Source organism: Strigops habroptila, chromosome 8 (genome assembly GCF_004027225.2).
Source record: "Strigops habroptila isolate Jane chromosome 8, bStrHab1.2.pri, whole genome shotgun sequence".
NCBI lineage: Eukaryota > Metazoa > Chordata > Aves > Psittaciformes > Psittacidae > Strigops > Strigops habroptila.
Window position 1 is genome coordinate 9541569 of NC_044284.2, and position 16509 is coordinate 9558077.

General features: G+C 42.4%; 1 protein-coding gene across 1 annotated transcript in view; it reads right to left on the reverse strand.

Annotated features, from left to right (window-relative positions):
• Positions 1 to 16509, reverse strand: part of MYO7B (myosin VIIB) — a 53835-nt gene that overhangs the window by 35598 nt on the left and 1728 nt on the right. The window contains exons 2-15 of the mRNA XM_030496009.1: positions 13253 to 13295; positions 11825 to 11938; positions 10937 to 11089; positions 9456 to 9640; positions 8486 to 8607; positions 7674 to 7816; positions 7469 to 7582; positions 5653 to 5806; positions 3996 to 4072; positions 3563 to 3682; positions 3197 to 3339; positions 1710 to 1920; positions 1244 to 1379; positions 856 to 1016 (exon numbers count right to left, since the gene is read on the reverse strand). Of these exons, the coding sequence (XP_030351869.1) occupies positions 856 to 1016; positions 1244 to 1379; positions 1710 to 1920; positions 3197 to 3339; positions 3563 to 3682; positions 3996 to 4072; positions 5653 to 5806; positions 7469 to 7582; positions 7674 to 7816; positions 8486 to 8607; positions 9456 to 9640; positions 10937 to 11089; positions 11825 to 11938; positions 13253 to 13270 (1851 nt within the window). The 5' untranslated portion in view covers positions 13271 to 13295. The remainder of the gene's footprint in view (positions 1 to 855; positions 1017 to 1243; positions 1380 to 1709; positions 1921 to 3196; positions 3340 to 3562; positions 3683 to 3995; positions 4073 to 5652; positions 5807 to 7468; positions 7583 to 7673; positions 7817 to 8485; positions 8608 to 9455; positions 9641 to 10936; positions 11090 to 11824; positions 11939 to 13252; positions 13296 to 16509) is intronic.

Here is a 16509-nt window from a genome sequence, read left to right on the forward strand (position 1 = left end):
TAAGGTATGTGAAAGTTGCAGCAGAACAGAGAACTTGAACTCTGCTCCATGCTGTTTCCAGTCCACTGTGCTTTACAACCTCATTTTCACTATGCACAGGACAAGACCCCTTACACCACTAGGCACAGATGATTCTGTGATAATTACCCATCATGAACTTTGTAACAAAGCCTCCGGGCCAGGAGGAAGAGCTAAAATTGCAGCAATATGCAGGGCAGTGAGACTGTGTCTACAGGTGTCATTGGGAGCAGGAGACAGTATCTTTCTGTGACAGCACAGCTTTTGCTCCTTTGTACTATCCTGTCAGTCCTCTGCAAGAAGGAAAAGGCCAGGGCCCACCTGCCAGTTCCCCAGTCAGACCTCTTGGTGTTATGGTCCCAGCAGACTGTCTACATGTACAGTATAGCAGCAGTTTAGCTGCTGGCTTCTGGACAGGTACTGGCTTTGCAGAGGGGTCTCTGGTTGGTGCCTTGTTCCATTCCAATGAACCTTTGAACTACAGTTTCTTTTTACGAATTTACATCCCTCCTGGAGATGTGGATGCAGTATGGATGCCCAGGCAAACACAGAGCAAACCCGTTCAGCTGATGATAACGTGGGGAGGTAGCACAACTCATGCTTCTGTGTCCACACAGATGTCCAGGGATGCAGTCCTGGGAGATGGGACTGACATTACACTTGTTTACAGCATGATCAGACCCTGGCTTTTCCATCAGACACCTCTGCAGAAACGAGTTGAATGAAAGGGATGGGGATTTGCAGAGACAGTGCAAAAGAAAGAGGAAGTCAAGAAAAATCAGAGCCTTATAGAAGAGAGGAGAAATAATTTCTGCAACCCACTGCCAGTAAGCCAACCTTGTAGGCCTGGTCAGCTCCAAGATGCCGGATGGTCCCACGTCCCAGACTAGGTGGGGTCGTTTCCACCTGGAAAATCTCTCTCAGGAATTTGTTTTTGGAGGAATGAACCACTTGCATTACATTAGCACTCAGTGTGTCCCGATTTTTCTCCAGGAAGTCTATAGGATGGAAACAAAATCAGCTTGTCACGTCTGCAGCCTGCTGGCTCTAGTGCCAGTCTCTCTAGCTAAAATCCACTTCATTTACAGTAACTTGCAGATTAGTTTACTCTAATCCTCCTGACCTCCTGATCTGACTTCAGATCAACACTACCCTGGAGTGATATGCATCCAGTGCAGGTCATGCCCTTCTCTTCACCCTCCATATCCAGCAGAGATAGGCTCACCTTTTGATTCATAAAATACGACCCCAGCAAAGTGGTTGACGCCAAACTTGGTGTCATGAACACTCTTAGGTGGGATGTAGACTTTACTTTTGCCATGGAGGGAATTGATTTTTACGAGCATGGTGGCATCTGTGCCCTAGAAACAAATACAGGCAAAAAAGGACAGTTAAGCAGATTCCCCCCAACACTGGCCTATACTCAGCAAATAAACAGCAGTAGTGATCCTTCCTTCTCTGTCTAGGACAGCTGTAAGAGTTTCAACAGTGAGGTATGAGGAAGAGCACATTCCAGCAGAGAGTGAAGCATTTGTATAGTGAGCTAATTTAAAAGAAACATCTGTGGGGAGAAGACATTGCCGCTCATACTGTACCCAAAAGCCATTTTCGCACTTTTCTGTGTGCAAAGCCAAGTGTTACCAGTGAGCTGTGTGCAAAGCCAGGCAGTACAAGTGAAACCAGAAATTTACCTTTGGGAACTTGCTCTCTTCATCAATGAGGGAGATGATATTCATAGGCTTGAGTGCAATGACTTCCAAAGCCTGGCGGTTATCAGTGAAGTCAATGTTACTCCAGGTAATGTTCTCTGCGTGGTATTCCTCTTGCTCCAGCTTGAAGACATGGTGCACGAAGAACTGCTGAAGGTGCTCATTGGCAATGTTAATGCAGAGCTGCTCAAAGCTTTTGGGGGACAAGATGGGAACCCACAGTTATCCTTGGCCAGTGCTGCACTGATTTACGGTATTTATTTATTATCTCTATTAAATGCATATCCAGATATACTACTGCTGTATTCCAGAGTGTTAATGATCACCATCAATGCATGTTGCCAATCTTAGCAATATAAGGAATGCATCTTCTGCTGTGATAAAGATAACCAGAAATAAAACAACTGACGATTGAGTATTGCTGAATAAGCAAGGAAAGATCTTGTATGTGTTTCAAGAAACTCTAGAGATAAAAGGGAACATATAACTGTGGAAATAGCTTAACTGAGTGTGTGGCATGTTTTTACTTGCACTGGCACTACCACTTCTTTTGTTAATTACTCCTTTATGCTGCCCCTGAATTTCATGACCTGGCAATTGCTGTGCCTGTGCAGTGCTCACCACAGTAAGGCCACATGTGGATTGCGGCCATTGGGAATAGCATAACATAATAGGAGAGAACACAAAAGGGAGAAGATGAGCTGAACAGATCCTTGACCATGTTCCAAAAGTCAGTGAGGAATGTTATCTTGTTGAAAACAAGCAAGATGCATCAGTTGAAATTGATTAAGACTGCAGAATATGTGCTGATGGTTTGTGGAGTACTGATGATATGGTAACACAACTGGGAGAATTGCTGCCCCTTTAGAGAAGAACAAGCAGAACTGGTGCTTTGGGACTAAAACCACCAGCAGGAGAGGCAGCAGTGGGACAATGGCATGCTGACCCATTATTTTGCTGACTTGTCTTCAAAAGTAGAGAAATGAAGGAGCCCCAAAAAAGGCACAGGAGAACATTAAGCAAGAGGGAAGCATGAGCTGAAATGGGAAACACAACATGGCCTCCTTTGTACTACCTGCAAAATGTATCCCAAGAGACATTGTAAAAATGCTATGGAACAAGAAACTTTACTGTAGGGACATGGGGATATACTACATCCTCACACAGTGGCTGCCTGCTCATAGCAGCTTCATAGCCTTTTTGCTCTGAAAAAAGTCATGAGGTTTTGGAACAGACGTGTGCAATGACTACACCAAAATGGTTGAGGGAGGAGGCAGAAATATGACCAAGACTGAAGAAAAATGGAATCTATGCATGATCATAATTGGGAAAATTCAGTGATGGAAATTTCATTGCTTTTCTGAGAATCAAGATGATAATGAAAGACCATGTGTCTGTTTTTTGCATTCTTTCCATTCACATCAACTGCTTTTCAGCCTCCTGGTGGAAATGAAGCGAGAGCTTCCTACCTGTTGTTGCCAAAGTTTTCAAACCCAAAAATGTCTAGCAGCCCAATGGAGTGACGACTGCCTTTAGCCTTCTGAGAAGTTGGGCTGAAAATGGCTGAGTTGATCTTGTTCACTATCCACAGGAAAATACGTCCATATATACCCTGAGAGAAAAATTAAAGAGGAATTAGAGCTCATCATTCCAGTCTTTGGACATAACTTACTGCTTGATGTTGTGCTGCTACAATGCTGTCAAACTATGCCTGAAACCTATGAGGGACCAGAGCCCTCTAGGTGAATGTTTGCCATGTAAGGCTCCTCAATGAGTAAGAGACAGCTCTGATAGCATTCCTAGGCTTTAAGCAGGGAAGATTTAAGCACCAGTACCTTCACAAAGGCATCCCTCCCATCTGCAGCTTGAACAATGTTCAGAGGCCTGGACACACTTTCTCCTCGAACAATGATGGAGAGATTTGTGAGGCTGTTCTGCAGTTCAGTGGAGTCCACCTGGAGGAACAGTCATCGCAACCTGGTCATTCCAGGTGGATAAAGGAGATCCAGCGAAATCTGTCTCAGGAGGAAGAGGGCCATGACAAACTGCCTGTCCAGCAGCATTCACTGGTGGCCTGCTGTCCCAGTTAAAGATCTCCTAGCTCACAGAGACATCTGCAACAAGCATCACTTGAGTGTCAGCAGGAAGAAGGGGACATGCCCATTGTATGTGCATCCGTATATACTCCACAGGAGTTATGCTGTGTTACTATGCTCAGGGAACAAGGGTGAAGGGGAGAATTAGCAGGAGAAGATGAGAGTCCATTACCTCAAGCAGTTTGGTTGCAATTGAAAAGTGTGGTGAGTCCATCACATCAGAGCAGTCCAAGTTGTCGAATACAGCCGCTGCAATGAGGAAACAGTCAATCTCAGGGTGAATAATGTCTGTTATGGTGAGGGGCTATGCTGTCATTGCAGCTGTATTTCTGTAACCCTGTAGCTCTGGGAATGTGGTAAGGCAGTAAGTTCTCTTTTGAAACTCCCAGGTTGGATGCTTTTACTAAAGAAGGTCCTGATTTCACCCAGGGATCCTGGGATGTATAGGGCCCTCACAATTCCAGAACATCAGGCCAAAAAAGCAGGAAAACTGAGAGGTTATTAATTTTAAATAGTAGGTATTTGGGATCTGGGGAAGTGGTATCTTACTTCTGAAAATATTTTTTTCCATGTATCTGGCTTGTGGGAAATTTAGACAATGAAGGGGAATAAGGGAAATCCCTCATTTTAGCAACCAGCATTACTCCAAAGAATCCAGTTGGCATCACTGTATTGGGCCCTCTATATCACAGAGTAAGAAGGCATCCTTTTCTTAAACATGATAGCTTCTGGCATCCTGCTGGTGGGTGTCTCACATTGTGCCTCTGCCATACTAGCAATGCACTTGTGCAGATGAGTGTTCACCAAACTTAGCCAGGAGAATGACTGCTATCATCTCCACAGCAAACATCACTCAGCTGCTCCTGTGTCCTCTGGCTTGTGTAGCACAACAATCAACAAATGTAACATGGCATTATATTATCTGCTGTTTCAGTTTGTGCGATAAGGGCCTATTTATAACCATGGAAACCTGATAGCATGACAAAATACTAATAAGATGATGTCTTTCAAAACACTAGGCAGTGGAGTCATAAGTCAGAATTTCCTGGTGCTTATCTGCCTGCCCTTCCAACCCTGTTCACCTGTTCACACAGGGAAAAGCAACACATGTGTCCTGGGTTCAGCTGTGAGTTATTTTTCTCCTTCCTAGAAGCTGGTGCAGTGCTGTGTTTTGGCTTTAGTCTGAGAACAGTGCTGGTGACACAGCGATGTTTTAGTTGTTGCTCAGTAGTGCTTACTCTGATCAAGGACTTTTCAGTCTCTCATGCTCTGCCAGTGAGGAGGGGCACAAGAAGCTGGGAGGAAGCAGAGACAGGACACCTGACCCAAACTGGCCAAAAGGGTATTCCATACCACAGCACATCATGCCCAGTATATAAACTGGGGGGAGTCGCCTGGAAGGCCCAGATGGCTGCTCAGGTCGGGCTGGGTATCGGTTGGTGGGTGGTGAGCAATCGTATTGTGCATATACTGTGTTTATTGTTGGGGTTGTTCCCCTTCCCTTTTTAGTTTTATATTCTCTCTTCTTGTTACTTCCCTTTTCGTTATGATTAGTAATAGTTGTTGTAGTTTTATATTGTACTTTGATTATTGGATTGCTCTTATCTGAGCCCATGGGGTTTACATGCTTTCGATTCTCCTTTCCATTCTGCCCAGAGCAGGGGGAAGTGAGCAAGTGGCTGCATGGTGCTGAGTTACTGGCTGGGCTTAAATCACGACAACATGTAACCTAATCTGTACCTAATCTGTACAGATGGAAGAAGGCAGCACCGTTAGGCCTTTACCATTGAGTCCAATGAAGGACCAAGCACAGACAATGGTGAGTTTACCTTCAAACTCTACATTCCCTAGGTGCAGGATTGCAGCCAGCAGTTTGCTGATGTCCCAGTGCTCAGAATCTGAGAACGTGAGGATCTTCATAGCCGAGCGGATGTGGGCATAATCCTTTGCATCATTCCGGCCGTCACAGAATGTGCAGTTGCCCTGCAAGACACCACACGTGCAGGTAAGGAAAATCCTCCTGGCACCCATACAAGGAAGAAAGGATCTGCAGGCGGACAAACCCTTGTACACAATGTGGATACCCTGTGAGCCACTTTCCACAGGATGCAAGATAAAAACCTGTGTAGGCATTTTATATGTTTTTCCTATGGCTGTTTCTTCCCTCACCTCTACTCTCAAGAAGAACCCACTAGCAGAGTGCTAAATAATGCTTTTCTCCAGGGCTAGACTGAATACTAGGGAAGCCAGAAGGAAAAGATGAGGGGAAGGCTGCTCTGGAGTAAAGAAGGGCAGGAAACTTTAATAAGGTTATGTACACTTACAAGGCCATGTTTCTTCCATTTCCTTCTCTGCCTTGTTAATGGACAATTAAGAGCCCTAATCCCAAATCAAAGCAAGTAGGATTGGATCAGTATTAGAAGGCAAATCTCAAAATAAGGATGTTAGGTTCTAGCAGAAGGCAGATGGAAGCATCTAAAGCAGCATCAACAGAACCTTCAACAAAGCCTGCAAAGTGGGTCCTAGGATGCTGTTCCTGAGAGAAACTATTTTCAGCCCTGAGGGAGATGGGAAAATGCCTTTTTTTATCCCTACTATTTCTGACAATATATCGTGATGATTACAAAAGTGAAGTATTCTTAGACATTTCAATTTATAGTATGCAAACATGCCAGCTTGTGCCAACAGCTGACCTGAACAAAAGCACAGATATGTTCTCCTTTAATCTAATCCTCCTGTCTCTGTATAATACTGATCAGGAACTTCAGCCCTTTTTATGGAATGGATAATGTGTGAATTGCAATCATCAGCTCTCGCTGCAAGATCACTGCTAGTTTGAAAATGTGTTTGAAAAAAATCTCCAGCAACTTTAATGGTTTTGCTTTTGAGACTACAGCAACAGCTTTATAGTCCTGTTTTAATTTCCTCTGAAACTAGATGCCTAGCTCCCGTTAACTTCAGCAGAGGCAGGACTTAGCTCCATTTTTTTTCATGGCTGAGAACAGCCATGGTTTGAGAACAGCTCAAACCAAACCAGCTGACGTATTTAATATGAGGTATCTGCAGAGGCTAAAGAACAGGATTTGCACCATGGCTTTCATGCCCTAAACCAATTAGCTATTTTAAAAAATCTCACCTATGAACATCCCACTGCTGCCCCTATGGCAACATAAACCCAGACAGGGACATTAGCATCAGCTAATGAATGTAAGCTTCCTGCATTATGTATATAAGATTTTATAAGATATAAGGACTAGGATTCTTGGCACTGATTCTGCTTACTCATTTTCCCTTAAGGTATACATACCTATTAGTATTCTTCCTGGCATAAGATCCCTTGCATTCATCTGAAATCTGAGTGCCTGTGAAAGTGGGGAATATTTCACACCTGCTTTAAGATGTCCTTTATGTTTCTTAAGTCTGACTTTGATAGTAAGCTTTGAACTGCCACAAGCTGCCTCCCACTGGTGGACATTATATTAGATCTCTGAAACAGAGGCTCGCGCTTTTAGCATTACTGCTTCTGGTACTTAGAGGAAAGGACTGTTCATATTTGGTAACTACCCGTCTGCAGCTCCCATTGTAATTGCTTGCTGGGAGAAGCAAATGGCTGAGGGATAGTGAGAAGAAAGCAGAGACTATTACCATAGTGAGATAAGTGTACTCTGAAGCAGTGCCCAGATTTAGCATCTTTTTCTGCTCTGTATTCATCCCCATTAGCATGCAGTAGAAGATGTGATAGTTTCTCTCCTCTGGAGCCTAAGAGAAAGAAATAGGCCAATGGTCAGCCTTGTCAGTGTAAGCTTGGAATGGAGGAGCAGGCAGAATGTACATCTGCCCTAACCCTTACCTGCCGGCAAACCCTGGACTTCTCCAGAAGGAACTGTTCTATCCGGGCTCCTTCTATCACACCGTTACGGTTGAAGTGAATATCAATGTATTTCCCAAACCGGCTTGAATTGTCATTTCGAATTGTCTTGGCATTTCCAAAAGCTGATGGGCAAGGGACAGAGATAGTATCTGGATTATTGCAGTTAATGCACATCAAGTCTATTTTTTATGCCCTGCTTTTTTCTGCTGGTATTTTACACGTTGTGTTTGAAATGACAGTGCTGACAAGCACTGCAGAATGTCTGGTCTCAGGCTGCCTCCTAAAGAGAGAGGTAGGCATACTGTGCATACAGGTAACTCTGTTCTGAAAGATGTATTCAAATGCTCCAAATGCAGCCAGCCAATCTGGCCAGCCAAGAGAGCTGGGCAGGTTTGAAGGCCTCCAGAAGGACTTACTGGGAACAGATTTGAGCCTTCTACAGAGAAAGATGGATATGTCAGGAGCTTCTCCTATAGATATATCCATGACTGGCCAGTCACTTTGTCACTATCTAGTGCAAATGCTAAACCAGGGGTCTTTACCTTGGGCTCTGCATTTCCAGGGACTCTTGTGCTCCCAGCAATTCCAGGTTACCTCGTGGGAGCTGCTGTGGACTTCATAAGGACATGGCAGAAAAGTATACAGAACTTCTACCCTGCATCACCAGTGTTTCAGGATTTTAGCAGTTATACAAATACAGTGGTTTAAAGATCTGTTTCTGATTTTTTTTATCCTTATACAAAATCCTGAGATAAAGGTGATAAATCAGGCATGTTTGCTAAATAACTTACCTTCCAGAATGGGGTTGGCCTCTAGGATTTGCTGCTCTATCCAGGAATGCTGGCCACTGATAGCTGCCAAAAACTGTAGTATTAGCTTTGTGCTTTCAGTCTTCCCAGCTCCAGATTCTCCACTGCAGTAAGAAATAAAATCATTAAAGGTTTCCTCTCTTCTTTTTTTGGCTAGGGTGGCAAAACGGCAGACCAAAATGAAAGTAAAATAAAGCTCACTTAGATTTAACCTGTTAATGGCAGATCAGACAGTCTTTCATGGAAGGCTGGAGAATTTTAGTCTTTCATTATCTTATCTGCTAAAATTTAAGTTGTTTTTTAGACTTGGGCTGAGGACTAAATTCTCTCACTAATTAAAACCAAGCAAATCCAAGGAAGACATTCTGTACCAGTGCAAATTAAATGACCATTTCCTTTTCTCCTTTAATGCATTACCAGATTTCCAATGCTAGTTTTAGCACATCAACTGAGTTGCCTCAGCTATAATCAGACATTATTACAATGAGATTATCTGGTTCTTCACACTGATGATTAAAAGAAAGTGGATACGTGTTTTGTCTTTATAGAATGAAGAAAATTTCCCTCCATCTTCAGGTTAGCAGAGGTTGTTTCTCTCCAGGAAATCTCTGTTCTCAGAAAATACTTGTAACATAAGTATCATGTCCCCAAGGTAAAAGGTAGCCTTACATCACACAGGCTCATATTTTGTGTTTCCATATGTAGCGACCATGTGCAGAATGTATAACCACATTCAAAGATTCTGGGGGAAAACAATGGACTTCAGAAATCCCTTGCTTATGCTCTACCTTTTGTAGCCCTAACTGAAGATGAAGGGGAGAAAATATTTCCTTCCTGTTGTCTCTAGTCTTATCTGTGCCCTTCCCTTTGGAAGGTCTCCTATGTCCACGAAGATGCCCCCCAAACATGCCAGACTTAGTTTCTGCTACTCATGCTCTCTAAGTCCAGTCACCTGATGACACAGCACTGGTCTCTCTTATTCCTCTTCATATTGAAGTAACAGTTGTCTGCAATGGCGAAGACATGAGGTGGTAGCTCTCCAATCCTCTTGTTACAGTACAGTCTGATCTGATCGACTGTGTAGAGCGGCAGCAGCTCGTATGGATTCACTGCTACCAAGATTGATCCTGTGTATGTCTGGAAAACAGTTATGAGTGTTACCTCTGACAGCAAACCTGCAAATAAGAATACAACCAAAGCCACTTGCAGTATAAGTCTAAACAGAGGCAGGAGGGAAGCCTAGGAGATCCACAGCAGCACTTAGGTGAACCTCTGAGAACCTGATTCCTCACTGCCTTTACATATCCCAGAATATGGAGGTTTTTGCAAAAGGAAGAATCCTAGCTATAATCTCCTTGCCAAATCACAGCTTAGGTCGCTGTCTCAAGCACAGAAGCATGATAAAGTCCAATTTGACCTGGGATTTTTGTGTGTTATCATAAGCTCTTCTGTATTGTTTTCTTAAGCTGCTTTTGTGTTCTAGTGCAGATGTAGCTGAACTTTGCTAATGGGCAAAGTTATGGTTTGCATTATTCATATATCCATTTAGTAATTTAGTAATTAGTAATTATATTCATATCTCCATTTAGTCATTTAGTAACATTTATAAACAACAGCACCACTGAATGAAGGAGGCTGTTGAAGGCTGTGGAAATGCAAGGCAATAATATTGTTCAAGAACTTCTACATAAGACAACTGCAGACTGAGTCTAATATAACAGGCCTTTACACACATGTTGGTAGTTACAACTGTGGCATCTATAAAATCAGTCCTTATTTACACTAAACATCACCACATTTGTGTTGTAAGAGGCAGCTCCTCTCCTCTAGTCTATGCAACATTGGAAGCAAAGCATGGAAAAACCTGAATATTATTGTCATAGTAGAAACTGTGAAGTAAGGAACAAAGAAACTAAAAACGCCAAATTGCTCAGTCACAGATAAAACCTGTAATAGACATGAAATTAAATGAGGTGTCCTAAATATCCAGATTTATTCTTTATCTATTTTATTACTGACGTAATAAATCAAGTAAACATTGACTTGGACTGGAAGACATCCAAATCATGTTAGTGTGTACTAGTTGGATTGATCCTGCGTCACAGCTGAAGGTAATAGCAGCAATAAGGTGTAACATGGGCTGGATTTAGCTAACTGTCAGTCACTGGTGAAAATTATCACCTTAGGAGAAAGTAAGCAGGGCCACTACGTACACATATCTGTGATTTCAGAAACTGCTATTAGCTCTCTTCTTCACAGCCAAAGTTCTTGAATGAAATAAGAGAAAAACTATGTTGTGTCTCCTTGGCACCCTCAATCTGTAAAGGAAGCAGAGGGCCCCATGTATGAAAGGCTTGCAGGCTGCTCAGGTCACTCTGCTGTGTAGTAGAGGCTGTTCCTGAAAGTACTATGCCTGGTGGCCTTGGCACTCACATAGATTTTGTGTTCCTGGTGGCGGATGAGGAGGTTGTGCACCATGCCTGCTTCATGGAGGTCCCCAAGGCGAATCATGTCTTCTACCCCCTGGACAGAGGAGGGGTGCATCAAGCGCACCATGTGCATGTTCCGAGCTGTGATCCAGTGTTCCTGAACAAGGCAAGGCATATGCTTTAATGTGTCATGCTGTTGCTCAGAAGCAAACAAAGGAGAACCATGAAGCTTCAGTATAATCCATGCTCAAACAAGCATAATCTAACAAACAGTTCACTGGTTTGCTGCTCTCCAGGACCAGATGGCTGATACATTCACTGGCTGAAGCCATTCAAGTGGGTTCTGGACATCACCACATTTAGCACTATTCAGGGTGCAGCTCTGTCAGGGCATCACAGTCACAACACTGTATGAGATAGGGAGATGAAACCCCAACTGATTTTAGTGGGACCATGATTTCACCTAAAGCTCCACCAGATTTAGGGATTGGAGCCTGTCCATTTTCTTTTCATAACTACATAGACGTAACCTCTAGCTCAGGAAGCTCTAAATCATCATAGTGCTGGGACCTGGGGATACGAGGATGTCAGCCTATGCTTGCCTCATTTTTATATTCTTTCTTTCAGTATATCCTACCAGACTTTCCCTAAGTCAGATCATTTGGCTAGATGGAAATATGGCCATTTTTCTGTACTTTGTACTTCACAAAGTACTTTGTACATTTAAACTTTCAGTACATTTATACTAAATGTATAAATGTACATTTATACACTTCTACATTGTACATTTACATGTACATTTATACATTTTTAGTACATTTATACTAAATGTACTAAAAGAATTTAATGTTTTAAATGTTCATCTTTTACAGAAATTTATAGAGTAGCCCACCTTGCCTTCATCATCCTCCAGCAAAATCCGTCCTGAGTCAGAGTCCTTCACAACTGCCCCGATAGGGACATTGAATTCACTGTTTGGTTGAGTGTCCAGCCACACATGATCACCCTGGTGAGAAGAAAAGCAACCATCAATACAGTGATATGCTTGATGCCATATAGCTCACAGGCTCTTGGTCTTATTTTTTTAGTGATTGGATTCCTTTAGCAGTGTTTAACTGAGTAAGTTCTTGCTGCTCCCAGGCAGTACAGTCTAACAGTTATAGTATCAGGATCTCTGAGTTCTACTCCCAGCTCCATAGCTGACCTGGAACATGACTTTGGACAAGCCATCAAACCAAACCCAGCTGTCTCACAAGAGGAAATGAGGCAACACATTTTACAAGGATAACAGGTACTCAGCTCCACTACCTCCCAGAAATTGGAGGGGGGCAGAGTGAATGCTGCTAAAGTGTCTTGGCAGCCTCATATTAGCTATGGTATTCTAACAGAAGGGATATTTGAAAACATAGACATTACCAGGAAAAACAAACATGTACAGACTAGATGCCTGGAAATGTAGAGGGCTCTGTTGCAAGAGTTTTTAGATGTAGCTGAAATCCCTTAGAAATGTGGGTGCTTCCCACATTTTCCATCTTTCTTTAGAAAAAACCCAACCCATTCTTTATTCAGCCCAGTTCATCTCTTCACATTTGTAGAGGCAACATCCTGCCTCTCTGCAGAGCAAGCTACCAAGAACTGCTCTGCTGTCACTGAGGAAGGTGTGAGCTACAGCTGCCCTTTCCTAGGAATGAACAGCATCTTTGTGTTGCTGCACTACTGTCCTTATTATACTCCTCAACTCCAAGCCCCCAGGATACCTTCTCTTGCTCCAGGCACTAATACAGCTTCAAATAGAAAGCTTTACTGTAATTGGCTGGAATGAAAACTGAACAAAGCTGATCTTCAATCGGTATGAAGTGGCTTTCTAGCTGAGTGTGTTCTTGTATACAACTTTTGTTACATACTGTAGTATTTACTGTCAAAGTTTCAGGGTTTTTACTGAAATAATATTTTTTTTTTCCTCTCAAAATACTTTATGGGCTTATATTTAAAAGCAAACGACTGTAGTGTAAAGCATCTATAAACGCGGCACAAGAAGAAGAAATGTTATGCCACGACGAATAGTACAGACTAACAGCTCTCAGTTGCATTGAATAAAACTCCAGAGGTAATTTATGCACTTTCAGTGCCACACCTTGTGACAGAGGTCACCAGCTCATCATGAATACAGCCAGGCTAGGCAAGACACCTCTTCAACTCTAGTCTAGATATTAGTTTATACCTGTCAATAGTCGGTTATTTTATTTTTTACTTGAACCATGGTTTTCTCCTCTGTGGGCCTCAGGCTAAACAGTAAATCACAGCAAAGAACAGGACTTACCTTTCTGAAAACCACCATTATGTTTCAGATCACTGTATGTAACCTGCAGTGTCAAGAAGAACATAACATTATGCCAGAAAAAGGCTCAGGCTTTGATCAGAACAGACGGTTGGGGTTTCCTTGAGATGTCTCCTTGTAAAAAATAATAACAAAATGCCTTAAAATAATTATGTTTATGAATTTTGTTAAAGAAGAAGAGATCATAATAAGCTACACCCAATGCAGAAACAATGAAACCATCTACACAAAGCAAAGAGGGTGGTGGTCTACTCTGAGTTCTGCCACGTAACACAGGAGATGCTTTCAACCCTGAAGAGGTCACTGTACACATTTTCATACCGAGTAGTTCCCAATAATAATCATCAATAATTTCACTGAAATCCTTGAGATTTCTTCTCTCATGGGTCAGGGCTTTAAAATCTTATGTTTAAAATTTCTGATAACCATTTACAAGTCTGTGTAATATGGATGGTATATATTTTGAGAGATACCCAGATTTCATTACTTTTCTGATTGAATAAATAATTTTATGATTTATCTTCATTCTGTGGTGGCGTTATACAAGTTTCTGAGGTTTAGATCTCAGCAACTAAATTATCAGAAAAGTGTTTCAAGTCACCACTTTCTTTTTTGGAAACCCATGCTCTTGAAAAATGAAGATTACCATTAAAAAATCATGGTGCAGTTCAGGGTTAATATCGGTTTTCCCTCATGTTGTAATAACCTTCAATGTTAAAAGAAAACATGGCAGTGAGAGAATTAGGGCTCATTTTGTCACTTGCTTTCCTATAGATGGCCACTTCTTTATCTATGTTATTTAGGAAGATATGAGTTGCTTCCATAAATCATGGTCTTATTTAAAATCAATTGGTGCATAAACAAACTTTTCTTCAGACTGAATAGAAGGAGCAAATATACTCCTGTATGCAAGATTCTGCCACTTCTTGTGGGTTATACCAGTATCTTAACGATAAGGAGGGCTATTAGGGTAGCAAAATGGAATGTAGGAAGTGCTTGACAAGGTACATGATCTTTGTGCTCCATTTGTGGCTATAAAGGGCTGTACAGTAGCGTGGATTGAACAGGGTTTCTAAGCAAGCCCAGAATGATGTACCACTTTAAAGTCATCATAAGATAATGCTGAAAATCACAAATGATCAAAATTACAAAATGTACTGTGATCCCAAAGTGAAAAATAAATAGAAGCTTCTAGAGATGACAGACTATTGATGTAGAAGTCCAATCTAACACACATTTTAAAGCAGGAACTTAAAATGTAATTTTCACATAGGTGACCCAATTGCAAAAAAAGGAGTGAAATGTCACACTTAATAACCAAAGCTGGCACATGGAGAAACTGCCAGGGCTGTGACCCCAGCACAACACCTGCTGACTATATTAAGAATTGATTTTCCCTGTGAGACTAGGTCAACATCCAGAGCTCATCTGTAACTAAGCCAATTCTCAAGCACAACATCTACAAACATTTACCAATGCAACACGAATATGTTCTTTCTGGCTGCTTGGGTTTTTTCTGTTGTTTTGGTTTTTTCTTACACTCTCTCAAGAAGGAACTTTTGTCTTTGATAATCAGTTATTCTTACGGTGACGCCCTCATATTCTTATTCAGGACTCAGGAACCGGATCTGCATATTAACTTCAACAAAGTGATGCCCTGTTACTATGAGTGATGTAGGGTGGTACAGAAGCACGGTACTTAGCAAAAATAGGCCAAAGATGGGCCGTGGTCAGCCCCTGTGACTCACAACTGACAGATACTTTTCCACCTGTGCCAGAAACCAGGATACAGGAACAGAGCAGAAATGTCTGCCCAGAACAAAGAGGGAGTGGTATGCACAGACACGAAGCACAGCCATACTGTGTTGCATCAAAGGCATAGCTAGCTCCGGATTCAGTCTCTGATAGCAGCTGGGAACGGGCATGTAGGAAGGAGATCCCACACAATCCCGGGATATACAGTTTCAACATTTAAAATGCTTATTCCCAGTTAAGTCATAAATGGCCAACCACCCCACCCCCCAACCACCTGCTTGAATGGTCACTTTCTGACAACGCCTGGCGCTCTCTGTTGCTTTTCTTTCCAAAGTAATGCAGCACTGTAAAATAATGGCACCCCACAGGGTGGGAAATTACCTCTCCAGAAGAAATCTTCACTGTCTGGCTTCTGCAGCTTAGTTCTTTCTTTTTCATAAGCACCAGAGTAAGAAGGAAAAGGAAGGTGAAACTGGTACTGGTGCCATTAAGGGGTCCCTCACCCAGTGCCAGTTCTCTGCCACACAAAGGCGGAAATGACTGAACCATGGTTATTTATTGCAGGACTTTGCTCCCAGTTCAGCATATGTCATTTCCAATCAGGCATTCCAGTAAGTAGGAAGGCTAATTCTTGCCTGACTGAACCTTAAACTTCAGTCTCTCCACTGTGCCTGAATTTTTTTCAGACTTCTGGAAAGCACTCCCTGAAGAAAACCCTTTAGCATCTGGTTTACACTGCTCCAACACCACTGACTTCCCTGAGGTTTACTTGGAGCCACCCTGTTAGATAAGAGGAAAGCTGGGCCCTCATCTCTCATCTCTCCCCTTGGTTCTGCACAGCACTTTTTGCAAGAAAATGCCCATCAGTCTGTGTACAGGGTAGTTTGTGTTTCACAGTACGTAGAGCTCAAACGAAATGAACTCATGACACTTAAATTGATACATACACACACATATAAACTTCCTGGGTTTGCTGTCATTAACTTATCTCCCAACAAACAGTCCCTGTGTTCCAGCATCTAGGTGCGTGTGTTATCATCCTATCTGTCCACTTCTCTCTTTCCAACTTAGGATGGGATGATGAAGAGCTTCCCTCTTTCTGGTTGTTCCACATGTACTCTCAGAAATACTGTGTCCTTGCATATCCTACTATATTCCAGCACTGGATGTGATGTGTGGGAAAGAAACAGAAGTGTAGTATATCTGTAGAGGCAAATACAGGGTTTCTCCATCCAGAGCAAGGACCGAGGAGTCAGGCACTCCTAACGGCAAGCCCAAACAGTGAGGAGTGGATTTTTTCCATCTATCTTAAGCCACTGTATAACCTTCCTCCAGGGCACTGCACACAAGAGGTGGCTTGCCTCACTGTGCACTATTCTGTATGCCCTTTAGTAAACATGCAAATGAAAATGTGCAATAACTGTGAACACGTACTAGTATGCTTCGTACCTTAATTCTTGTTATCTTGGTCACTAGGTTCAATG